This window comes from Schistocerca piceifrons, chromosome X (genome assembly GCF_021461385.2).
Source record: "Schistocerca piceifrons isolate TAMUIC-IGC-003096 chromosome X, iqSchPice1.1, whole genome shotgun sequence".
Taxonomy (NCBI): domain Eukaryota; kingdom Metazoa; phylum Arthropoda; class Insecta; order Orthoptera; family Acrididae; genus Schistocerca; species Schistocerca piceifrons.
This window is the reverse complement of record NC_060149.1, coordinates 790,051,410-790,079,333: the sequence shown is the minus strand read 5'-3', so window position 1 is coordinate 790,079,333 and position 27,924 is coordinate 790,051,410. Positions and strand designations below refer to the sequence as shown.

The window sequence follows — 27,924 nt, the reverse complement described above, 5'->3', positions numbered from 1 at the left end:
TTTTCATAAAAATTGACATTTATTCACAAAATAATACTTCTTTCAACATCACCTTGTGACAAATATTTATGTCAGTGGTAACATTTTATTACAAAAAAATTTTGTAACACTGAAAGTTATTCCATTACAAAATGACTGAATTCAGTCACTCATTCAACCATGTTTCAAACCATCTGTTTCCAACCTCCCACATAGAAATCTGAGCACATTATCAGTTCTACTTTTTCCCCCTCCACAAAGATTGTGAAAACCAGATCTGATAAAAAAAGGGGGGGGGGGACTGAGCTAATTAGAAAGACTACAATAGCCAGTGCAATAGGCCAGCCTTTGTAATACCAGTCTTGATCTTCTCATCAAGAATCCAACTAGTAACATGGTACATCACACTACTCTTTCATTCATTTTACAAAGTCAGTTCCTTTAAAACAATGAGATGTTAGCAGGGGCACAATGGTTAATGTTTTACATGGCTATGCATTTCAAAAATTAAAAAAATTTGCTGGGCTACAGAGTACAAGTCAGTTACAACTATGACACTAGGAAATTTAGTACAGTGATAGTGGAGTAGGAATGGCCACAGTGCACAATAATAATACCCTTTTAACTTTAATCATGTTCACATAATTTGGATCCTTTGACATCTTATATTACTAACAGAATTTAATACTGTAACAATTATAGATAATATCAAATTTACTCATATTTTACATTTGTCTAATAAATAAAACACACACACACACACACACACACACACACACACACACACAATTTTAAAACATAAATATTTAATAATAATGGATGTAAAACAGAAATCAATGCACATCAGGGATTGAGGAGATTTGGAGTGTATATTGTTTCTTTCTGTTTCTCCTTGTGCTTTCATTTGAAAGTGACTACACACACTTCATCATTCATGTATTTTTTGTTAAATATCTCACAATAAGATAAAACATGACAACTTGAACAGGATTCATCACTTTCTGCCAATTTCATCTGTATGCCACAGCACTGCAAAACTTGGTGGCCATGGCACATACTGAAAAATATCCTTCAGCAGATTCAACCTGCCACCAACAATACTGACTAAAATTTGAATTAGAGAAACAAGTATCAAACTCAAGAATTAGGTTTTTATAATATATAGCTATAAAGTTGGTCCTCAAGGTAACTTTACATCACTAGTCATAATACTTTTTGTTTTTCTTTACACACAGTAGAAGGTACTTAATAGGTGACATTTGTACATTTTCAAAAATGCATTTCCTCCACCTTGCACATTACCATAAAATTCAATAAATACAAATATGGTGTTCGATAAGGCAAGATTATCTCTCTTCTTATACTGTATACTCTGCCATACCATGACTGTTTCAGTCTGTCATGAGTATGTAACACTAAGCAGCAGAAGAAATAATGTGATAATAGAATTAAAACCACAGGGAACATAAAACTGGTGTCATGTTATATAGGCTCTTTAATACTTTCTGATGTCTGCTTTCGATCACTGAAATCAAAATTCAGAGAGGTGGTAAGACAAATTAATATATACTGTATATAGCAGTAAGATAAATTATTAAAAAACTAACAAAATAATTCTCAAACATGTCAAGAAATTTTATGTACTATCAAGTCTTCAATCTTTAACATATCAACTGCCACTCCTGTAGTGATGGCCATTTCACCGCCAGTCTAGTGGGCACACAGTGCAAGGCTCTGCTGTGGCCACCGGCAACCTCTTGGCAGTCAATGTGTTAAATATGAGTGTTTTGCACAATCAATCCCATATCTTTTGAACCAAATACTCTGATGCTACAGGTCTCTTACTGAGGAAAGTGGTACTGACTAAGTTGTTGGACTCATGTTTAGCTGCACAATGGTTCAGACTCTCCACCCAGTCATTTACATTTATGTTTTGCACAGTGTCTAAATCAAACGAAACGAATATTACATCCTCTCCTTTGCAAAGAATACTGCCAATTTAGTTCGCTATCCTTGTCCTATGCAACTTGTGTTCAGACTTTACCTTGTCATCAATGGGAGTTTTATCCTAATATTACTTACCTTCCTTCCTCACTCTTAACATAATACTAAAGCAAATGGGGGGAGGGGGGGGGGGCACGTACTCAAGTTTTTAAATATGTTTATGTACAGAAAGAATATTCCATAAATACACTACTGGCCATTAAAATTGCTACACCAAGAAGAAATGCAGATGATAAACGGGTATTCATTGGACAAATATATTATACTAGAAATGGCATGCGATTATATTTTCACACAATTTGGGTGCATAGATCCTGAGAAATCAGTACCCAAAACAACCACCTCTGGCCGTAATAACGGCCTTGATACACCTGGGTATTGAGTCAAACAGAGCTTCAAGAGGTGACAGACATGTAACCAATGGCACCCCATACCATCACGCTGGGTGATACGCCAATATGGCGATGACGAATACACGCTTCTAATGTGCGTTCACCATGATGTCACCAAACACAGATGCAACCATCATGATGCTGTAAACAGAAACTGGATTCATCTGAAAAAATCGCGTTTTGCCATTTGTGCACCCAGGTTCATCGTTGAGTACACCATCGCAGGCGCTCTTGTCTGTGATGTAGCATCAAGGGTAACCGCAGCCATGGTCACCGAGCTAATAGTCCATATTGCTGCAAATGTCGTCAAACTGTTCGTGAAGATGATTGATGTCTTGCAAACGTCCCTATCTGTTGACTTAGGGATCGAGACGTGGCTGCACGACCCATTACAGCCATGCGGATAAGATACCTGTCATCTCAACTGCTAGTGATAAGAGGCGGTTGGGATCCAGCACGGCATTCCATATTACCTTCCTGAACCCACCGATTCCATATTCTGCCGACAGTCATTGGATCTCGACCAACGCGAGCAGCAATGTCGCGATACGATAAACCGCAATCACGATACGCTTCACTCCAACCTTCATCAAAGTCGGAAATGTGATGGTACGCATTTCTCCTCCTCACACGACGCATCACAACAACGTTTCACTAGGCAACGCCGGTCAACTGCTGTTTGTGTATAAGAAATCGGTTGGAAACTTTCCTCATGTCAGCACGTTGTAGGTGTTGCCACCGGCGCCAACCTTGTGTGAATGCTCTGAAAAGCTAATCATTTGCATATCACAGCATCTTCTTTCTGTCACTTAAATTTCCCAACTGTAGCACGTCATCTTCGTGGTGTAGCAATTTTAATGGTCAGTAGTGTATTAATGCTACCATAAATACAGAACCCAGTGCATCACATTTTAGTATGCCAGGAGATGAAAGTAAATTTAAACTGATTTACACCTATCTGCACATCTGAATTACTAACAAGGGAGGTCACGACATTGGGATCACAGATTTTACTTCAAACTTTTTACATCTTTAGTACGCAATTAACATAATGTGCAAGTAGTAAGGTGCACTACACAGCCAATTCTGAGAAAATCACAAGAGAAGTTTCCGTTTTTATACTGTGGCTTATGTATCTGTGTGCAGGTGCTAGACATCAAGAGTTCGTGGTGGTCAAGTGATATAGTGTTCCATCTTTGTAGACAAATATGTATAAGGTGACAGCTGAACTCCCACTAAGACTAAATTATTAATCTATTTTTTTCCATCAGTGGTCATATTATTTAATTTATATGACATTTGAGAGGTCACGTAATGCAAAAAAAAAAAACATGTATTTGCATCAAGTTTCAATTTACGTTTTCCATGTCTGTATGAGAGGTACCATCCTGCAACATGTGCTGTTGAGAGCACATCTGATGAGTAATTGTACATTACTCTTAAGGTCTGGTACATTGTGACTTACCATATTAACGATTGTGAATAACTTCACATAATTATTTACTGAGTTTCGACTTCGGCTTGCCAAGACTGTCCCCTCATCCTTGAAAATTTAATTACAAATAGTAAATATCAGGTAACATATGAAATTCACTACAACTTCATTATAAAAATGTCATAAATTAAATAATGTAACCATTGGTGAAAAAGATATAGGTTAAAAAATAAGTGTTAGCGGTATCTGAACCATCACCTCGTCCACGACCCACCTTGCATAGCTCTAACACTTACTGCTGGACCACAATGACTTCATATGGCAGGCACTTTCGTACACATACATAATAGACGTGTAAAACTTCTCTTGCAATTTTCTTAGAATTGCCAGAGTAGTGTGTCTTACTATATGCAAACTATGTGCAAACAACCAGCTTTAGAAAACAGGACGAGCAGTGACAGCATGTTGCGACCGTAATGCACTGTAGCACATTTGAAATATCAGGTGTCTAGAGGATTGAGCAACTCTTCACTTTTCCAGATGGAATGTGTGTGTTTTATTAGAGTGAGCTAGGCAGAAGGCACCGTCATCAGAATCACCATAGCAGATAACAGTTTTATTTCTTTGGTATATCAAGCAAGGTCTCAGTGTTCACTGCATGATGCATCACATGCACTGGTAATAAAAAACAGATCGCCTTTTTCCCAACATGTCTGATGGTTTCGTGTGCAATAGTGCACAAATCAGTTAAGTGCAGCACATCATCTGCAAGTGGCCTGGAATAACATAACTCAAGAACTTTTTCCAAGCTGGCCTGCCATAGACGGAATATGTAACAGACATGGGCTATAATACAAACCGCTTAACAAATACCATCAATATAAATCTCCAAATTAAATATTAAAGAATTACGTGTGATGGCTGACAAATTATTTGACAGATCATCGAAGAAAATATGAACATTTCGCGATCAATGTGTGATAGCAATGCCAAAATATTTTCACAGACAAATTAAAATAGACAATGATTTTCAGCTTTTACATGGAACAATTCATGTAAACCTAATCCTAGAACATTTGTCAACAGCTCATTTACACCATTCAGTGTTACAGCACTGCAAACAAATGATTACATTACAAATGTAACACATTTACCCAAGTTTAGTATGATCCTTAATGCAAGACAACCTCTTTTCTTAATTATAAAAGATGCACCTGTTTTAACATATTCTGACTAATCAAAATTACAGACTGTCAATAAAACAAAGTATCTGCCTAAAATGTTAACATTATTACACCTATTTTAAAGTTATGCCATTTAAGGACTGTCTACATTATAACAACACATGGGGAAATAAAATAAACAAAAACAAATAATTTACATTAATTTTGATCTTCACTGCCTTTTAGCTTACTAAGGCTGTCATCCACATTATCACTATTTTGAATAACCATCATTATCCTAACAGCACAGCTACAAAATTTGTATCTTTGTAGTTACAAAGATTTGGTTGTTTCTTCTTAATGTTGTGATTTCTGAGGTTGTGGTTATGATTATAGACAGAGACCTGACAACATAGCTATATTTGTTTCTGAATAGTGTACACAATGGACTTCACTTTTATACTAATGTGAGAATGTAACAATTTCTCTTGCTTCTAAATGCATTGTCTGCCTGCCACTCTCTCATTGGCTGTTAGAACCAGCAGCTGACACATCCCCTTCTGTACCCAACATACCTCACAGTGAGCATCAAAAACATGACTGTAGGAAACATTTAAGTACACCATTGGCCCTTATCCAGACTTTTACTGTCTCCTGTAGAAATGTCTACCATTGTCAAGTATTTGTCCAATTTCAAAGTACAAATGGAGTCAGGCTAACTGCAGTTTAAATGTAATAGATGTTCATAAAAAACGGAAGTATGTGGTACAGATTCCCAATGTTGGCAGGATGAAAAAATCTGCTGCCCACACGCCACCACCGACCCTCCCGCACTCATCATAGTTATGTAATAACAGCAACTAATTCATAACTAAAAGAGAGCAATCACGATTTAGTCCAATTCTCAAACTTTCATTTGTCCCATGATCTAGTGATACTTGTTGGAGCTATCTCCACAAAAGGTCCTGCCATCATAATTTATTCTCATGGTAACTATTACAGTCACTTCAATAGAATTTATTTTACCTATTAGGCATTTAATACTGGATTAATTTTCTTTTCTGTTTCATCTGAATATCACCACATGATTAAAAGCTGGTGACATTTTTACCTGATATTCTAATATGTGAACAGTAACCAAAATTCTCATTTGCAATCCACTTGGCAAACAATCTCACACACTCCTAAAGAAACAAAATATTGGCATGGGTTCAAAATCAACTTTTTTTAAGGGCAGCATTTTCAGCTTTGAATGTTACCTTTACTTAAAAAGCACCATAAACATTTGTGTACAGTATCCATACTAGTACAAGTATGAAAACTTATTTTTCTTTTCTTCTGTGTTTAACAAAATTATCAAATTTTAATCAGATCAGTAGAGTGGTGTAGTGGCTAGTTCACAGTTTCTTGCATATTCCATGTGTTAGTGCTGTGCGAGGGAAATGCCATGTGACAATTCGAGCAAGGCCCATACTGCATTGAGTGCTGCAGTGTATTGGGAAATTTCGAGCTAGATGAAACACAATATAGTTTGCCCAGCCCTAGCCTCCTGAATTCTTCAAAATACACCTGCTTGGGACCCCAATAGCCAAACCTTCATCCATAAATATGGCAAAACCCCTGTATTAAGCTATTAAACAACGTAAAAATGTTGAACTATGCAGTGATAGCTTAATATGCGATAGCAATGACCCTGTATTTATTGAATAAATTTATCAACCAGTTTAATGGGCAATGTATCTTCTCGCTGTAGACAAAAATTTTATTTTATTTGCATGAAAAATGTTTTCTTCCAGGATAAAGGAAGAGAAAACAACTTTTTTTCCTCCAGGAACTTTCAGCATTCTTACGATGTGCAATACTAACCAAGATAAAGATTGATGATGCCAAAGGCTGGTAGTTTGGTAAACACGCTTTCAGAATCAAATTAATCTATCTTTCATTATAATATGAAACAAGTAACATGAATTCAAACTGAAGTCAAGAGACATTATGTTCAAAACATATTGGAATGCCTAATATACAACCAAACTTACAATGAAGAGAGAGAGAGGAGGAGGAGGAGGAGGAGGAGGAGGAGGGGGGGGGGGGAGGCGGGGGGGGGGGGGGGGGGGGGGGGGAAACACACCTAGCAATGCACTGTTCTGAAGGTAGTGTAGTACTTTTTCCAAATAAAACTGAACTTAAATATCAGAAAATTAAGTTTACACTACCAGACATTCAGTGGGGAAGTTGAATTGCCTACCTATCTTTCTCTTCCCTCCCTCCCACCCAACCGGCCACACATACCTTTGACACCCCCTCCCATACAGTTTTGTTGCAGATGCTAATTACACTTACCGGTAAAGCACATAGTGCTGTATAATGAAGAAAATATCAAATATCACGGAGAAAAGACCCAGCCCAAATTTTGTAGGATCTCCAAATATCGAATTCCAGTCATCTGGAAATTAAAAAAATATTTTACTGACAATGCTTTGATATAATCAGAACAAACTAAAATTCAAGGAGAAAGGTATGACTTATTTTAAAGTGCAGCATGGTGCATAGTAATGCTTATACAACAAATAAATAACTGATATTTACTGTAGTTGTAGGCATTAAAAATCATTTGCAGCATGCTCAGCATTCCTCCAGTGAAATCCAGCAAGATGTTTCCAATGCTCCACCCCACTGTGCTCTTGCGTTTGTAGTTCATGTAAGCCTATAAAGAGATTTTCCATTATGTATGTAACCAACTTTTAATTTATTCAGTATCATGAAAAAAAGAATCAAATTTATTTTATACACAAAGTACATACTGAATTACTGTCATATAAAAGTAGTTTTAAATGGCTAAAAATTGAAGCACATTGGTGATTAGTGCGCAGTAAAGAATAGCTCACTCTTAACAGTTGTAATTCAATCTGTTGGCAGTTTCATAGTAGAACAACACAAAAAGTCATCAAGCTTAATCTTTCTTGGAATATTTATTTACACAAGAATTACACTTCATCAGAGTGTCAGGGTGTGTGTATTCAGCCACCAGAACCCACTGATAGTGAGGAGAATGAAATATAACCACACTACAGTCCATAATGGACCCACAACAAATATTGGTTGGTTGGGGAGGGGACCAAACAGCAAAGTCATCGGTCCCATGAGCTAAGGTGGCAAAAAGCACGGAGGAACAACACGAACAGTACAGTCCAGTTAGGCAGTGGGAAAATGGGCAAATAAAGAGGTAAAAGGAATGTCGGGGACATGTTTTGGGGCACCAGCACAGCCACCGATTCTTCTCATACCGTGAGCACAACAACGGGGACAACACCAGAGAAAGGCAAGACAAGAAAAGAGGAAACAAAACAGCATTAAGTCCACACAAAAATGTAGGAAAGAGGGTGGGACAACATGCCACTTTATTTATTTATTTTTTCGGCACAAGAACAACTCAGGTCATAAGTGCCAATGTCATAACCTTAAACACCAATAAGTAAAAGAAGTTTAAAGTGACTATACATTAAGCCCAATCCATGAAAGGGAAAAGAGCTTAAAGCAAAGAATTCCCCATGGAGAAAGGTTTACAAAATACACCGTACAGACAGTGGAGGTCCCAAATCAAAGATTAAATGTCCTTCACCATATTGCTACAACGGATACAAAGTAGAATGTGATCAACAGCCCATGCACAGTTCACTAAAATGGCAGATAATTCAAATGGTAAACACATTGGATTGTAAGCGGTTACAAAATGGGCATTGGGTCAGGAAATGGTGAACCGTCAAAAGTTTATGACAATGAGCCCAAAGTGGTCGGATATCACCACGTAACATACGGCAATGGCTAAAATGACAGTGCCCAATACACAACCTAGATAAAATTAGCTCCTTGCAATGAGAGGGCCAAGAAGACATTGTCCAAGCCATTGGGAGAGGTTTAATTCCTGTGAAGAGAAGACCAGTGGTGATGTCAAAGTGACACCATCTGCCGGCAGATGGCAACACAGTTATCATCCGAAGGAATGGAAGAGCTAGCAGACCGAGGTAGGAGGACTGCAGCCTTGGCAGCAGCAGCAGCAGCAGCAGCAGCACCAGCCTCATTTCCCACCACATGATCATCACAATGGCTTCCTAAACAGACAGCAAGTGGAAGCTTTCTTTGACTCATTCAACTAAGGGACGGACTGTGTACAGCACATGGAGGCTCTAAAAGCCCCTGAGAGAATCAGAGCATATGATAATTAAAAACCCTGTGTCACAAAATGTACGGCGTGATCTGGTAGAGAGCAAAGAGCTCTGCTGTAAAAAAATCTCACAGCGTTCTGGAAGGTGATACCGAAAATGGTCGGTGCCAACACACAGTTGGTCTTAGAGCCATTCAGTGCCCATGAAAGAGTTAGCACTAAGTTGTATGCTAAGGTTGACAAACTTACAGCAATAGATCCAATCCTGAGTAGTTTCCTTGGAAAGTGAATGAAGTACAAGATGAACGTGGGCCACCACACAAAGCCAAGGCAGCGAAGGGTTCACACCCATCAGGAACATGGCAGGTAGTGTGAAGTTAAGTTGCCGGAGCAGTTGCCGAAAGTGAACTTCCAGGATGTAACAGGAGGAGGTCGCACCCCGTATTGGCGTTCAAGGGAGACGTCAAAACAGGGGGCACAGAATGGGTGGTCGGGCATGGAAGACAAACGGAATGCATATCCATTGAGGAGGACATCACATCAGTATGACAGTGGTAGCTCGGCAGCTTATGCAGAGAGATTCAACGGAGCTAGTTTAAAAGCACCAGTGGCCAACTGTATTCCAGGATGATGGATTGCGTTAAGACAGCCTATGCTGGATGGGTGTGCAAAGGAATAAATGAAACACCCATATTCTAGTTTCAACGGGATTTGTATCAATGGAGGAGGGTGGCCCAATCTGCTTCTCAGGAATTACTGCTTAGGACACACAGTACACTGAGGGACCGCATACAGCATGTGGTCAGGTAAGACATGTGGGAGAACCAAGAAAGTTCCCTATCAATCATGAGCCCCAGGAATTCGAGACATCGCTGAAGATGCTGCTCAAGGAGACAAATTCGTGGAGAACTGCAATAGATCTCAAAGTCATCGACAAAAAGGGGTGGGAGACAGTCTGTAATAGGGTTAACGGTTATAGCGAAGAGGACAGAGCCTTGAGGCACCCCATTCTCCTGGATAAAGATGACCAACAAGGCTGAACCCACACATACATTGGAAACTCCATCTTTTAAAAATTCCTGGAGGAAATGGGGCAGGTAGTGTCTCAAGCCCCACGTGTCGAAAGTATGGAGGATACCAGTCCTCCAGCAGGTCTCTCAGGCTTTCTCCAAATCAAAAAGATAGCCACAGTCTGGTAGTTCCGCAAAAAACCATTCATGGTACAGGTTGAAAAGTGATGAGATGGTGAACAGCAGAACGGTGTGCGCGAAAATAACATTTTGCAGTGGTTCGAAACTCGAGCCACTATACCAGCTGACCATGAATCATACATTCCATTACCTTGTAAACACACTTGGTGAGAGAAATGGGACAGTAGCTAGATGGAAGGTGTTTGCCTTACTGGTATGACACACTCTTCATGCTAGTGTCTGGGAAATGAGCCATCTGCCCAAATGTACATATGAAGGAGAAAGTGCTTGCCCACAAGAGAAAGGTGCTGCAACATCTGAATGTAAAAACATCATCCGGCCCTGGGTCAGCAGATCAGGATGAGGTGAGAGCATAGTCAAGCTACCTCGTAGTAAAAGTGGAATTGTAGTAGTCATGATCCTAAGAGGACAAGGATATTACCCAAGTGGCCTCCACTCATTTCTGAGGGATAAAGACAGGGTGATGATGGGTGGAGCTTCAAATCCCCACAAAATAGTGGCCCAAGATGTTGGAGATAGCAACAGGACCCATAACAACATCATCTGCTACTGTCACAGGCCGTGTATTAGGGAACGAACCCTGGGCCCATAGAACCAAAAGAGGTTGCCCCCACATAACAGAAGAGGGAGTGAAACTGTTGAAAGACCTAACAAATAAAATCCAGCTAGCTTGTTTGCTACCACCAAAGAATGGGCAACAATGTGCACCTAACTGTTTATAACCAATACAGTTCACCATCATAGGATGACTGTTACAAACATGGAGAGCACATCTCCGTGTGCGAATTATGTCATTGCACGTCTCAGCCCACCAGGGGACTGGACACGGCACAGTAAAGAAGAGATGTCAGGTATGGAACATTCCGCAGGTGAAAAGATAATGTTCATAATGTACTCTACGTGGTCATCACAACTGGGGAAATGTTTGTTGAAGGTCAACAGGGAGGAGTAAAGCCTCCAATCAGCCTTAGGGAGCTGCCAATTGCGTTTGCATGCAGGTGGGGGAGTCAGCAAACAAATAGTGCACAGGAAATGCTCATTCGAGTACGTGTCAGAAAGAACAGACCACTCGAGACAATGGGCAAATTGAGCAGTGCAGAACAATAGGTCCAAATGGGGATAGGTGTGCATGGAGTCCAAATGAAATGCGAGTGCTCCAGTCTTAAGACAGATGAGGCTGAGTTGGTTGAGGTCAGACAAAAGGGAACCTCTCAGACAGGTTCTTGAAGGGCCCTTTTGTGTTGAAGTCGCTGAGCAGCAAAAAGGTGAGGGAGCTGACCAATAAGCTGAAATAAGTCTGCCCTGTTGACTGCAAACAACAAAGGGATGAAGACGTTACAAAGAGAAAAGGTGAAACGAGGAAGGAAAATGTGGACTGCAGCAGCTTGCAGCTGGGTGTTCAATGAGATGGTTTGGCTATGGACATCATCCCAAATGAGCAGCTGTTCAAACTCAGAAAAAAAAAACAATGTGTTTTGGAAAGATCTTTGGTGTGGGGCATTTACACTACATATTTTCATAAATATAAACTAGAATTTCATGAAATGCAGCATAGTAGCTTCCGAAGGACCGAAATCGAGATTGCAACACACTTTTGTCAGCCAATCACAGCTTATGTCATGTGATCTTGCCACCGAATGCAGGCAGATATTCAGAGCATAGGACACGTGATGTACTCAGGCAATACCAACATCACTGTTAAGTAGTGTGAATGCACAAACAAGAAAAGTTTATGCTCTAAATTAATGTATGGTTCCCCCCATGATCCATGGACCTTGCCATTGGTGGGGAGGCTTGCGTGCCTCAGCGATACAGATGGCCGTACCGTAGGTGCACCCAAAACGGAGGGGTATCTGTTGAGAGGCCAGACAAACATGTGGTTCCTGAAGAGGGGCAGCAGCCTTTTCAGTAGTTGCAGGGGCAACAGTCTGGATGATTGACTGATCTGGCCCTGTAACAATTACCAAAACGGCCTTGCTGTTGTGGTACTGCGAACGGCTGAAAGCAAGGGGAAACTACAGCCGTATTTTTTCCCCGAGGACATGCAGCTTTACTGTATGATTAAATGATGATGGCGTCCTCTTGGGTAAAATATTCCGGAGGTAAAATAGTCCCCCATTTGGATCTCCGGGAGGGGGGGGGGGGGGGGGGCTACTCAGGAGGACGTCGTTATCAGGAGAAAGAAAACTGGCGTTCTACGGATCGGAGCGTGGAATGTCAGATCCCTTAATCGGGCAGGTAGGTTAGAAAATTTAAAAAGGGAAATGGATAGGTTAAAGTTAGATATAGTGGGAATTAGTGAAGTTCGGTGGCAGGAGGAACAAGAGTTTTGGTCAGGTGATTACAGGTTTATAAATACAAAATCAAAGAGGGGTAATGCAGGAGTAGGTTTAATAATGAATAAAAAAATAGGAGTGCGGGTAAGCTACTACAAACAGCATAGTGAACGCATTATTGTGGCCAAGATAGACACGAAGCCCACGCCCACTACAATAGTACAAGTATATATGCCAACTACCTCTGCAGATGATGAAGAAATAGATGAAATGTATGACGAGATAAAAGAAATTATTCAGGTAGTGAAGGGAGACGAAAATTTAATAGTCATGGGTGACTGGAATTCGTCAGTAGGAAAAGGGAGAGAAGGAAACATAGTAGGTGAATATGGATTGGGGGGAAGAAATGAAAGAGGAAGCCGCCTTGTAGAATTTTGCACAGAGCATAACTTAATCATAACTAACACTTAGTTCAAGAATCATAAAAGAAGGTTGTATACCTGGAAGAATCCTGGAGATACTAAAAGGTATCAGTTAGATTATATAATGGTAAGACAGAGATTTAGGAACCAGGTTTTAAATTGTAAGACATTTCCAGGGGCAGATGTGGATTCTGACCACAATCTATTGGTAATGAACTGCAGATTGAAACTGAAGAAACTGCAAAAAGGTGGGAATTTAAGGGGATGGGACCTGGATAAACTGAAAGTACCAGAGGTTGTAGAGAGTTTCAGGGAGAGCATAAGGGAACAATTGACAGGAATGGGGGAAAGAAATACAGTAGAAAAAGAATGGGTAGCTCTGAGGGATGAAGTAGTGAAGGCAGCAGACGATCAAGTAGGTAAAAAGACTAGGGCTAATAGAAATCCTTGGGTAACAGAAGAAATATTGAATTTAATTGATGAAAGGAGAAAATATAAAAATGCTGTAAATGAAGCAGGCAAAAAGGAATACAAACGTCTCAAAAATGAGATCGACAGGAAGTGCAAAATGGCTAAGCAGGGATGGCTAGAGGACAAATTTAAGGATGTAGAGGCTTTTCTCACTAGGGGTAAGATAGATACTGCCTACAGGAAAATTAAAGAGACCTTTGGAGAGAAGAGAACCACTTGTATGAATATCAAGAGCTCAGATGTCAACCCAGTTCTAAGCAAGGAAGGGAAGGCAGAAAGGTGGAAGGAGTATATAGAGGGTTTATACAAGGGCAATGTACTTGAAGACAATATTATGGAAATGGAAGAGGATGTAGATGAAGACGAAATGGGAGATATGATACTGCGTGAAGAGTTTGACAGAGCACTGAAAGACCTGAGTCGAAACAAGGCCCCGGGAGTAGACAACATTCCATTAGAACTACTGACGGCCTTGGGAGAGCCAGTCATGTCAAAACTCTACCATCTGGTGAGCAAGATGTATGAGACAGTCGAAATACCCTCAGACTTCAAGAAGAATATAATAATACCAATCCCAAAGAAAGCAGGTGTTGACAGATGTGAAAATTACCGAACTATCAGTTTAATATGTCACAGCTGCAAAATACTAACGCGAATTCTTTACAGACGAATGGAAAAACTGGTAGAAGCGGACCTCGGGGAAGATCAGTTTGGATTACGTAGAAATGTTGGAACACGTGAGGCAATACTAACCTTACGACTTATCTTAGAAGAAAGATTAAGAAAAGGCAAACCTACGTTTCTAGCATTTGTAGACTTAGAGAAAGCTTCCGACAATGTTAACTGGAATACTCTCTTTCAAATTCTGAAGGTGGCAGGGTTAAAATACAGGGAGCAAAAGGCTATTTACAATTTGTACACAAACCAGATGGCAGTTATAAGAGTCGAGGGGCATGAAAGGGAAGCAGTGGTTGGGAAGGGAGTGAGACAGGGTTGTAGCCTCTCCCCGATGTTATTCAATCTGTATATTGAGCAAGCAGTAAAGGAAACAAAAGAAAAATTCGGAGTAGGTATTAAAATTCATGGAGAAGAAGCAAAAACTTTGAGGTTCGCCGATGACATTGTAATTCTGTCAGAGACAGCAAAGGACTTGGAAGAGCAGTTGAACGGAATGGACAGTGTCTTGAAAGGAAGATATAAGATTAACATCAACAAAAGCAAAACGAGGATAATGGAATGTAGTCAAATTAAATCGGGTGATGCTGAGGGAATTAGATTAGGAAATGAGACACTAAAAGTAGTAAAGGAGTTTTGCTATTTGGGGAGTAAAATAACTGATGATGGTCGAAGTAGAGAGGATATAAAATGTAGACTGGCAATGGCAATGAAATCGTTTCTGAAGAAGAAAAATTTGTTAACATCGAGTATAGATTTAAGTGTCAGGAAGTCGTTTCTGAAAGTATTTGTATGGAGTGTAGCCACGTATGGAAGTGAAACATGGACGATAACTAGTTTGGACAAGAAGAGAATAGAAGCTTTCGAAATGTGGTGCTACAGAAGAATGCTGAAGATAAGGTGGGTAGATCACGTAACTAATGAGGAGGTATTGACTAGGATTGGGGAGAAGAGAAGTTTGTGGCACAACTTGACTAGAAGAAGGGATCGGTTGGTAGGACATGTTTTGAGGCATCAAGGAATCACAAATTTAGCATTGGAGGGCAGCGTGGAGGGTAAAAATCGTAGAGGGAGACCAAGAGATGAATACACTAAGCAGATTCAGAAGGATGTAGGTTGCAGTAAGTACTGGGAGATGAAGAAGCTTGCACAGGATAGAGTAGCATGGAGAGCTGCATCAAACCAGTCTCAGGACTGAAGACCACAACAACAACAACAACAACAACAACATGGTTACCTACAGTATAGGTACAAGAAAAGTTCAGCTTTCACATAGAATACTGGTCGTCAAAAAGTTTTTACCATTTCTTTTTTCCGAGGGTGTGGTTACGCAAGATCCTAAGAGTACAGCTTAAATTGCAGCAGCTGAATTTATAAATTTCAGCTGCTGTGCACCAAATATCTCTTGGGTTACCTGGCTTAGTACATGTTCCATTGAGCAATTTGACTTTCCAATAGAAACGTCAAGTGAAACTGCTCAAGTACTCACTTCTAATCAATTTTTTTAAAGGATAATTATACTTTCTGTTAATCGCCTCGCTGCATTGGTAACACCAGATCCTGTCAGACCACCGAAGCTGTCGAGCTTGGTTAGCATTTGGATAGGTTACAGTCGGTCTGCCAAGTGCTGTTGGCAAGCAGGGTGCACTTAACACTTTGAGGAAAACTGAGGAGCTACTTGATTGAGAAGTAGCGGCTCCAGTCTCGCAAACTGACAACAGCCAGGAGAGTCGTCTGCTGACTACATGCCCCTCCATATCCACATTTGGCGACACCAACAGGTCAAGGATGACACAGTGATCGGTCAGTACCGTCGGGCCTTCTGAGGCCTGTTTGGACAGAGTTTAGTTTAACTATATTTTTTTGCCATCATTATTGCACAATTTGTAATCTATAAAAGAACCAAAATAAATATGAGAAACCAGATATATCAAACACAAATGTGACACTGAAATTTTAAATAACGGCAGAAATGGCTGGTCTTCTGGCTGAAATTTTTTTGAGTGGCTGATCCTAAGTGTTAAGTTTTGAATGAGAGTCTAACACTCCCAGATGAAAAAAATGCCATTTTTTCCCAATATTTTCCGGAGGGAAGGGTGGGGCAGAAGGGAAGGAGTGAGGACAGGGGAGAGAGGGGCAGGAGGAATGAAATGCAGCCAGGAAGGAAGAATGGGCCGCAATAGCTCAGGGTCCAATGTCCGCCGCACACAAACTGTGAGCCTCCTCAGGCGCCACAACAAATAAACGGCACTTTCCTTCATTTTTAGATTATTGTAGCCTCTGGTGGTATGTAGCATTAATAATAGGGCAAGATACTATGATTTTCAATAATGACAGCCCGCATTTCTGATACCAATTTATTGTAGAGTACCAAATATATTTAGCATTCTAATACTATGAGGTTCCTACAACCTACATAATTCCTCTGCAAAAATCAGTACAAATCTGGGAAACAGATTCACATAAAAACTATCAAGTGTCTCATTCAAGAGGTCCACTTTTTATGGTTGCTTTCAAGCTTATCCCGTAATTCAAAACTACTGAAAAGCCTCCACAACATGGTTCTACATCATTATTTTATGAAGAAAATACATGCTTATAGAGTAAGAAAAGACAAGAAGCTGGGTAGTACATCTGTTGTCAGGTAAGACCTGACAAGTTGTTGTGAATGAGGAGAAAGTGTCAATAACCAACGAGTGTCGACTTGGTCCCAGCAAATGTGCACATTGGCCAAAAATGAACCAGAAACAAATGCAAATTAAACTGCTACCCTGTAACCATCAGTATGCGTGTGCATACTTTTAAAAAAAGTGCAAACGTACATGATGTTTCACATTAAAAGACGTTATTAACAAACTGTATTTATATACTGCCACCGTACACACCGTAGGAGGAAAGAAGCTTCAGTTTAGCAGACACTGATGTTTTGGACCCTCTACAGAAAGTATAATATGATTTCTCAGTGTCAACGTGATCACTAAAAACCAGACAGGGGCCTGAAGATGGGGTGGAAACTGGTTGTGCAAGAATGAATCACGTAAATACACCTGATGTGTTATCTGTACTACATAAAAGATACAGTAATAGCTGTTGTCACAATATCCCATGGAAGAGTTATGTAGAGAAATAATTAGGTTTCTACTTAAAAGACAGAAGAAAATATTAAATACAAACAATGAAAACCCCTCTCTCACTGTCACACTCATTCATTCCATAGGAGAAAGTATCCCTACTACACAGTAAAGTTAACACTGATTTAAAACACTACAAAGAAGCCTTTCACAGTTCCTGTTTATCACCAGAAAAATTTAACAACTCACCTGTGGAACATATTTTATAAGAGTAATAGCCAGTTTAACGTAGGAACAATAATACAGAAAGTCAAGCCAAGTAATGACCAACGTAGCTGCAAGGATTACACTTATGAACAAGAAAAGTGCAAATATGCCATGTATAACCCGTGCCGTGATGGAAACTGTTTGGTCACCTCGCTGTGAATGAAGAGAAAACATTATCATGAGAAACTTATATGAAATGTATTTCACTAATGTGGACATTAAACTAAAACAAAAGAGAAATAGGAAGACATCACTTCACTCTAAGATTAAGTATCATACAGAATAGTACTATGCTTAATATTTACGTAATGCAACCAGATAATTTCATCTGGGTTATGACATACAACTCAACTTAACTCTAGTTATAAATTACTTGCTCACCCAACACTAGTATCTCCCACTATAGCACAGACCATTTGTTATTTATTCAGAAAACAAAACAATAATGATAGTCGAGGTACGACAGAAATAGCTAAGATGGAGAAAGCTTTCAGTCACGCAGGAAAGGAAATGGAATAGGTCTAGCAGTTTCAAAGCTAGCCTGGCACATACATTGCTTCCACAGTGACTTTTCTTTTCCTCTTTCACATTTTCCACACTTCCCCATCCCCTGATGGAGAATAAAATGAAATCCTAATCTTCAGTGTTTCTATTACTTTCTTCTGGTATCATTAACAACACTTCCATATTTTTTCTGCGGAGGAGACTCTCTTAAAATACGCTTATTTGTGTGTACATTTTTCTGTTTGTGTAAATAGTATTAATAGTAATTTAAAAATGAATTCGAGGACCAGAGTCACAAAGTTTAAAAGTGTGCAGTTTATATATCATATCCAAGAACTTACATTAGGAAGATGATATAGTCCGAGGTCATGGGGCTGCAATTAAAAAATTTAAAGCACTTCATTGAAATAGACATTTCTGATGAGAGGCATGAAATATTTCATTGGTAGTTTGTTTTTAACTTTTATTTCCCCATATATACATGTAACCAGTTATCTTCATGAACTGTGTTAAATAAGACCAAGAACCAATCGTGCACGAAGTTGGAGAAGAGAGAGTTACATTGGAAATGGTAATGTCAACAAGGCATGAAAGCATATGATTCTCAAAAACTTGTGAACAGTGCTGTCATCAAGCAGCAACAGCACATCTGATACAAATAATGAAACAGGTGAAGTGGGAAAGAGCAATAGGGCAACTTCACCCTGTTCTTTGGAATACCAATACAACAAGAAGGTATAGAAAATCATCAACAAATATACAGAGAGTACTGCTAAGCACTGTGTAGAGACATGGGACATGAAGAGACAGAGGCAGGGGAAGAGGCTACTGGCGCTGAATTACATGTTCAGGGAAGAAGTGTTAGCATTTCAAGGGTGAATAATGCAAAGAACAATAGAATACGGGATTACGTGAGCCAGCATGACAATAACTGAAGTAACAAAGCAAAACATCTATTCAGGCTTGGTCGTCTAGAAGCGGTGGGTGACAGCTGGAAATATTAATTTGGAAAATGTCTGTACATGGGAGAACAAAGAGGACACTTAGAGAATGGAAGGAGCATATCCTTAAGGCAACAGTGACCAGAGGCTTCTAGTAAGGAGACAGGCTGAATGGCAAAATGTGGAAAACTGGCAGCAAGAAATGACAAAAATGATAAACAACACTAGCACCGTGACACACACTACTCATGAGACATAATCTATTATAATAGGTGGCTTTCACCATACATATTTCTTATATAGTGAAGAACTGCATCTTTATTTCTGTCCTTGTGCCACTTCCTGCTCCTCTGAAAAATGTACCAGTTTTCTTCCCCATAGGTAATAACATCTGAAAACATAATCTAAATACTGGTGCTGATAACATAAATCCTTAGACATTCTTAGAAAATGTTAAAAACTATGCAATTTCATTCCTCTCTAACTAACACACATGAATATATACGAAATACCCATGTCAAGTACAACATAAAAATTTCTGGCAAAATATACAACACAAATTAGGAAGTTTGTTAGCATCTGAAGAACACCTGATGTCATTCCCCTCAGTGTCTAACCTTACCTGAATCTAAAAACTCTCCAACTAAGTGCTTTGTATCTTATCCAGTTGCTTTTCCTCGATTTTGTTCCTTTGTAATATGTTAAGTTTGTGCTTCCGATAGAAAAAAATTCAGTGTAAAGTTTATTGGCCCTATCTCAGGCACTTACACTTGGTGGGGGCTTATCTTCATTTAATTCCATTTCCTTTCTGACATTACTATTATTTTTAAGCTATGTCATAGCAAGACAAAGTCAACTGTAATGAAGTGAAGTACTTACTTCATAGATGAAGCACTGAACTATGGTGATGAATGTCGCAAATGATGCGTGAAGGGCAAATACGATGTCATTTACTTGTACAGGATTCAGTCCTTTAGGATAAAGTTTGAAGTATTCCTCCTGGAAAAATGTAACAGGTTACTGTAAAGTGCAAATACTGATGCAAAAAGTTTAGTGAAACAACATTTACAATTATTAAAAGCACAAAAAGATGTAACAATTATTTAAATGTGGTCAAAGATTCCAGCTAACTTGAAGCAAACTCTGATGTGAAATGTATCACTGTCCACACACTTTTACTTTATGCATTCCTGATGAACAGCAGTGAGCAAGAAAGGAATCTCAGCACTTCAAATAAATTATGAGCCTGTACCAGCATCTTTAATCAAACAACCATGACTTAGTAGACACCAAAGCACAGTTGGATGCTGTAGTTTACACATTTCGCGTGAAAATAAGTAGTACATGTCTTACTATCGTGAAAAATGATACAACATTAAAGAGGTGGAAACATGTCACCAACTCCGCACAGTTTAGTGTTCTCAGTGGATCTTCCTTCCTGTTCTTCCCTTCAATGAGCAGTGAAGTATGCAAACTATACTAAAGCCTCATTTTAAATTTATATTTCCCTAAAACTCCCACCCACTATGACAAGCTGCTGCATGTATTAATCTGCAATTAAATAAATGCAATGTGCAGACTATTTTCTACTCTACAATGAAATTTGCTGCAGATAACAATATTATTATTGCTCAACAATGATAAGGAGATGTGCTGTAAAATTATTCTGTGCCTACAAAGCTTCACAGTTTGGGAAACGTGCTTGAAATTATGGACAAGAATCTGAAGGAAACAATGCATGACACCTTATAATGAGTGAACATTTCCAATCAATTTCCTCCTCCTTCAGTTTACTTTGTTCTTGAGTAAATACACAACAGTAACCCAATATTTTTTTGAGGTAATGTTAGTTAAAAAATAGATATAATCCTAACCCTATGGTGTTCCTGAAAACAAACCATTTAAATTCCATGTTGGAATATTTTTTTTAAAAAAGACTGTTACACATATAGCTTTCAGCCAAAAGCCTGCTTCAGCAAAGGAAACACACACACACACACACACACACACACACACACACACACACACACACAGAGAGAGAGAGAGAGAGAGAGAGAGAGAGAGAGAGAGAGAGAGAGAGAGATCATGTGTGCATGAGATATGCTTAAGGATTTGGCTGAAAGCTGTAATGTGCAACAGTCTTTTCATTGTGCCTGTCTGCCACTCAATTGGGTCACCTCTGTGGTGAGTAGAACTTGACCTTTTCCTAATATTGTTAGTTTCTAAAAACTACTTAAGTGATGGTCATGGTGTACCAGCATTACAGCGTGTTAATCTATAATTAAAATTAAATTGAATAAGTTACTGCAAATGCCAGTTCTGTAATCTAGAAACCATTAAGTAGGTTAATAATGACACCAACTGTCAACACTCGATAATTTACTGTGCACTTTTCTGTATTATTTTAGTAATTTCATTGAAAATATGGAAAAATGAATTAAGAGAATGTAGGCATAACAGACATATGTTCTCATAAAAAAAAGGAGCACGGATCTATTTTAGAACAAAAGTATTAAAAGAAATGAGAAACGGCCTACCTCCACCTCAGGAATCCAATACAGACCGCAGTTGAAAAGTGAATATAAAATAAAACCAAGTATGTTCAATGACAGAAAGTCAAAATTGAGACCCACAACACTGGAAAAAAAGGAAAACTCTACAATAGGTGCGAACACTGCACTACACTTTGAGATGTAAACAATGTAACATCAATTTGCAAAATAATGGAAGAGAAATACATATATTAAACAATTCATAACAAATGAGAATGCAATGGCAGTTCTATACTCTGCCCATGTCTCACTCAGACTACTTGACGAACAGTACATGCCCTTAATGAGCAAAGAATACTCACAAAACATGTTGCAATGCCAATTATTAAATAATATTGACTTCACTAAAAAAATATATATATAATATTTAAGGGTTGGACTTTGATAAAAAAATAAATAAATAAAAGTAAATAAATGAAGCAATACTGCAATTCAGAATTTAATTAAACATCTAGAAAATATGTGCCCGAGTGAAGCAGCTCGAAATGGGAAGGACAAAGGTTCTACCAACGGAACTTTGGCAAAGCTTATTATTTTTCTGCGCCCCATGTCCGTTGTGCTTCAGACATATCCACTTATCAAAACTATTATGAAACAAATGTTAACTCGAGGTAGTTACTGTCGCTTTCCATTTCCCATTTATAAATATTTTGTATGTCTCAAAGCACTACACAACAATAAAAGCAAAAAGCTGTGTCAGGCCAGTTACAAAGGCTTATATGCCTCATCACAAAACTCCCATAACTAACTCAAACTCACAATCTGAATGGTTTTCATGAATTTCCTACAACACTTGGCTCCTGGTACACAAAAGCGGGAATTGAACCTCGGAAACCTTTTCTTTCTACCATTTTTGTTACGTTGAAGGGGAAGGCAACACAGTATGTTATCAACAAGAAATTATAGCATACCTCCGCTTATGAATTGCCATTTTTAATGCAATGTATTGTACCAGAGAGGTACAGTGAACTCTGGATCACTTAAATATGCTCAGCAGTACTAGCAACAATATTTTATTAATAATGCTTACCCTTCTTACACAACGAAATGATTTAGCAGAAGGAGGGAGGGACAGTGGCAGGAGGTTCCATAGAAGCCCTCACCAGTTTATTCGAACATTTTATGAAATAGTCACACAATGTTCTCATTATGGTATCAATCTTAATTTTTACTGTGATGAATATTAGACTCACCTCTTCCTCTTCCAATTAATGTATATTTGTGGATAGAAAGATATCGACCAAGCTGCAAAATATACCCATCCAACAACAATGCTGGCATGATAAAGGAAATCTGAATGCTGAATAGTGAGCCTCACGAAGGCTTCAGTTACACTGGGGAAAAAAGAGAAAAAAAATGGCCAACGTCATTAACAACTGAGCAATTTACGTAAGCACTAACAGATTTTATATTTTCCATTATGTACTAGACAGCATAAGAATATGCAGAAAAGCTATCAAAGGTATTAAAAGATCTAATATTATCAGCCACCTTTAAAATTACTAATTACTAGTAGTATCACAGGATAAGACACAAACACAGTTTTTGGGGGTTATTATAAACATTTATAGAGGTCGGTAGGTTATGGGCGATTGGCTGAAGGTGTTTGTTCACGAAAGCAGAGATTCTCTCATTAGGGGCACTGTAATTGGCTACAAAGGGGCGTCCTGGGTGAATGGGTTTATGGAAGAATGCAGAACATAGCAGTGCGAGGAGGGTTGGGAGGAGGGAGGGGGGCAGGGGGGGGAGGGAGAGAGAGGTATTCTGGAATGTTAACAGGGGGTGATTCAGTGGAAGTGGGGGTGGATCACGTAAGGAGCAACGAAGACGCTAACACTAGCTTTGGGATGAGTCTTGTAGGGTTGGCTTAGAAAGAGTGTTTCCACTGGAGGGACCAGAAGGAGAAGAGAAGGTCCTGGGTGGTTGAATTTGGGAGCAGGGCAAAAGGCAAGGCCTTTGGAAAGGACTGATACTCTATGGGACTAAGGCTTTTGGAGGAAAGGTTCAAATCTGTGTTTTGGGTATGTTTACACTCTGGATTGTGTATGGTGATGGAAAGGAATTTCCAAGGGTGTGGTAAATATAGGAGCTCAGCAAGGCAGGGTTTGTGGGCTATGAGGGGACGGAGGAGAGGATTGGGGGCTGTTTTAGAGTTGGTGGATAGTGGTAGTCCAAGGAGGGAGTAAGAGGCAAACAGGTGGGAGAGTGTTTTTTGAGGTAGCGTTGTGCCTATTACTGAAGTTCTTGGAGGGTAAGAGTTTCATTGTAAAAGATGGGATGCCGAAATTGGGTACTGCAGAGCTGGTGAATTTTACGGGTGGAGAGGAAGGAGGTTTGGGCCTCATGCATCCCAAGATGGGTAATTTGATGGTAAGGTTCATTTGTGAGGGTTTCCATGATCTAGGCAACAATACACAAACAGTATGTGGAACTGGGTTCTGGCAAGGTATAAGGAAAGAGAGGAGAAACATGGATACATGGTAGAGGACAAAAGAAGCGTAATGATGTGAAAAAAAGATGAAACAAATGAAGTATGGGGCCCCAGCAGCCAGAGACATTGGTCTTGTGTGTGAATTTTCTGCTTTAGAAGGTCTTTTGGCCGAAGGCTTAATGTATAGTAGTCTTTCTTGTGCCTGTCTGCAACTCAACGTTCCTTATGGTGGGTAGCAATCAATCCTTTCATAATATTGTCGTACTGAGGAGTATGTGTGACTCAACACTCAGAAGAGAAGAAAAAAAAAAAACAATTCATATAATATGCAGACAGATGGATGTATGTATGATAACCTTCCATCTTACACATGGACAGGAAAGGCCATAAAAAAGCAATGGCAAGTTAAGGATAATTGTTTACAATTTAAGACCCTAAAAAAGCAAGTATAATGGTACAGAAAAAGTGTTACACTGCATGGAGTTAATCTGAGTGTACAATGAAACTTTATTTCTGAAATATCAAACTACATTCAGCCAGCTATTTCAGTTCATTGTACCACAAGTTCACAGCATCACACAGGCAGTTAATGGTTCAAATGGCTCTGAGCACTATGGGACTTAACATCTGAGGTCAGCAGTCCCCTGGACTTGGAACTACTTAAACCTAACTAATCTAAGGAAATCACACACATCCATGCCCGAGGCAGGATTTGAACCTGCGACCGTAGCAGTCACGCGGTTCCGGACTGAAGCGCCTAGAACCACTCGGCCACCGCAGCCGGCACACAGGAAGATAGAAGTATTCTACTGGTAGTTATACTCACTCAATTAATGAGCTAGATGTATTTGCTGCAACAAGTGCTCGACCAACGTCCACAGCTGTTACATTCACAGTCCATGCCTCAGATACATTCCCTTCAATAACAGTTATGGTGGTTGGATAAATGTATACCAGATCTGCATGATCTGCAGAGATTTCAATAGTTGCATTTTCAGGTGATTTCCTACAGTCATATGAATGAAACATTAATAGTTAATCTCAATAAAGCAATACAAGTATCTATTATTTTTAAACACTGTTGGAGAAAAAGGAAACAGAAAAGCAGCCAAATGTGTTAAGTAATACCTTACTGAAATATGATTATAGCAAAGTTCTTTAAAGATATACAGAAAGGATGGTGGGAAGTGGGGACGAGAACCTAAACTTTTTATTGACAAAACTATTGTCAGTTAATGTTTCATATAACATAGAATTTTGTCTACTTCGGAAGGCAAATCTAAAACTGAGGTGACACATGTAAGAGTGGTTCTCACATTTGGGCACAAAAACCAGTCTATACAGAATGTTTTTTCTGGTTCTGTATCAAATATCCAGTGGTGAGAGTACAAAGTAGTGGACAGTTTCACCAACATTAATCTAATGTAAGACACAATTCATATACTTGATCCATTCTGTATCAACAAAGACATTTTGGAACAAATCTGGTAAAGATACACTTGAGTCCAAAAACTTACCAAGAACACCAAAATAATGTCTGAAGCTTCACTAAATTCAGCAATTATAATTTTACTAGTTTCTTTTTCTTTCCAGTTGTCATGATTATAGAATGGAATGCAGCCTCATCTTTATCAAATAAAATTTCAAGAAAATTGATGATATGTAGTCTTGCTGTGTATATAGCATATCACAACCCAAATTATCTCTTGCACAAAAATAAATAACATATTGTGCAGCTCTATGGTACTTTTGTCTCATTTGTACTGCACCCTGAGGTCTAACTTAGGTTGAAAGGTGACAATCTGGTTACGAGTTGGCGAAGCCAACGAGTGTTAAAGCCAAATAAACATTGTGGGAACAAATTAACTGGTAGTGAAGCCTAATTACTTCTGTGCCATACTGAAATATGCAAAATAGGTAGGAGGTGGCAAATATCATTGTATAAACATCTTTTAAGTGATAGTTGAGCAGCAAAAGAGGGAGTCTGAACAGGAAGGAGTAAAACATACTTTACATGAAAATTGTAATATTACCAAAAACTATAACTAATGTCTACATGGATTCTTCTTGCATATTATGGAACTCCACTGAAGGTGCTACTACATTATTCCTATAACCCACAAATAACACTCTTCACCAAAATTAACCACAGTGACATTTACAAGAACACCCAATTTTGCAAAGAACGATGTATTTTGAATACAAATTAAATTGCTCCACTTTTTTTTTTTTTTTTTTTTTAAGATGAACTAAATAACAAAAATCCAAATGACCCATACTAACACACAATCATGAGCAAGTTATCAGTTTAGTAAAGTATGTTGTGCAGATTACAAGTAATCACAAACCGTGAAACTGGAATGCAATATACCAATATGAAAAATTAAATTCAAAATATTAGATAATAGGAGGATGTCAAATTTAGTCTTATTTCCATTTGGCTTCAGGTCTCTTCTTTTGCCATTTGTGACAGTATCATTTTTTGCAGATTCCTGACAGTAACTAAATGTGAAGTGAATATTGTTCCATAGCTGTGACCTTTGATACAGAATTACCGATATCACTGTGCGATGCCTTCATATAATCGATGTACAAGCTGTCCACATTTATGTTATATTAGTCTTTCCACATACCAATTGCTCCACTTCAATACGAGCAATTTCTTTAATTTTGCAGTAACAAACATCATGCTTGTAATGTACTTTAATCTCTGCTTTTTTTCAAAATTTGATTAAAATGTTTCCATTTCATCGCAGAAGAAACCTGCAATCTCTTACTTAACTATATTTATCTTCATCAAACATTAACACATTGAGAAAGAGATGTACACGAGACTGAAAAGTACATTTACTCACTTTAGGGACAGAAGAATACTAGTAGAAGCCCCTTTCAACAGAGTCAGATCTTGTGGGGTGAACTGAAGCTCCAATGATGTACAGGAGCCGTCTGTAAGCAAAATTATGTATACAGTTCACCAGATTATTAATGAATGTATTCCATAAAACAGTAAGACTGAAGATGACTTACATGGTGCTACTGCAGCAAGCAGAAGAATAAGCAGTTTCAGCATTTTACCCTGCATCAGGTGCTGCAGAAAAAATGTGATGATTCTACCTAAAACACAGTGAAAGAGCATATCTGTAAAGAGAGTCTTCTCTACATTTATGTCTCCTTAGGAATTAGCAAATAATGTAGTCATAAATGAGAAATTTAGTTTCAAAGTACACACACGTTACTGAATTTTTGAACTGTTCATTCAAACGCAAATGTATTCTTATAACAGTAACATTTATGCCAGTACTCCATGCAGATAATCATAAAGCTCTTACTTCCAGTAGTGCAAGTGAATGTGAACTAAAATAATGAATCAGTAATACCTATATCAACGAAAAATAAATATGAAGTACACTTGTGCGAGATGGAGTTAATGTACCAGTTACTTCACACATAATTCACAAATGTCTGCCTTTTTTTGCCTTCTTTTTCTCTTACTCCCATTCACGCAGGAAGACTATGATACAGAAATACCTCATGAAATGTGTAAAGCCAAATTCCATAGCAGTATGTCTGTAAGTCTTCTACACGCAATCAACAATGTCATCTGATTTACTGCATGACATACAGTTGCATCATAACATCGACCACGAATGAATCTCATTCTATCACAATTTCAACTCTACAAACACTTTCTAAATAAAAATTTCGACTATTTTATCTTGCAACATTCAATAACAGTAGGCTATAGGAGACGCATTCGTTTCTCGTGTTAACGTTTGATTCATTTTAACACACGATGCTTAACGCTTACTACACTCATATTATATGCACTGTTCTGTGAATGTTATTTTACTTTACAAATGTACTAAACATTAACAAGAAAGTGCTGTTGCTGAACTGTCGACGAACTCACTTGCCACAAGCGCCTCATAAGTCTGACTACGTTTGTTTGGTGCAGCTACTATTTGAAC

At 38.7% G+C, this 27,924-nt stretch overlaps 1 protein-coding gene across 1 annotated transcript; it reads right to left on the bottom strand.

The window, feature by feature from the left end:
- Positions 1 to 27,924, bottom strand: LOC124721891 (cystinosin homolog). The gene is made up of 11 exons (XM_047247043.1): positions 27,867 to 27,924; positions 26,984 to 27,070; positions 26,812 to 26,902; positions 24,783 to 24,962; positions 22,719 to 22,859; positions 21,511 to 21,610; positions 19,853 to 19,972; positions 17,511 to 17,681; positions 7,560 to 7,677; positions 7,314 to 7,416; positions 1 to 1,504 (listed from the first exon to the last, which is right to left on the bottom strand). The coding sequence occupies exons 2-11, from the start codon at positions 27,036 to 27,038 to the stop codon at positions 1,462 to 1,464; spliced, it is 1,122 nt and encodes a 373-aa protein (XP_047102999.1). The 5' UTR covers positions 27,039 to 27,070; positions 27,867 to 27,924; the 3' UTR covers positions 1 to 1,461.

Bases quoted from the DNA above. Each gene is read 5' to 3' on its own strand.
- LOC124721891 (XM_047247043.1), bottom strand. From the start codon at position 27,038: ATGCAGGGTAAAATGCTGAAACTGCTTATTCTTCTGCTTGCTGCAGTA. The intron at 21,611-22,718 runs GTGAGTCTAATA...CTTTTTTTCCAG, and splicing joins ATTAATTGGAAGAGGAAGAG to TGTTGTGGGTCTCAATTTTG. The intron at 19,973-21,510 runs GTAGGCCGTTTC...ACATTTTTCCAG, and splicing joins ATTGGATTCCTGAGGTGGAG to GAGGAATACTTCAAACTTTA.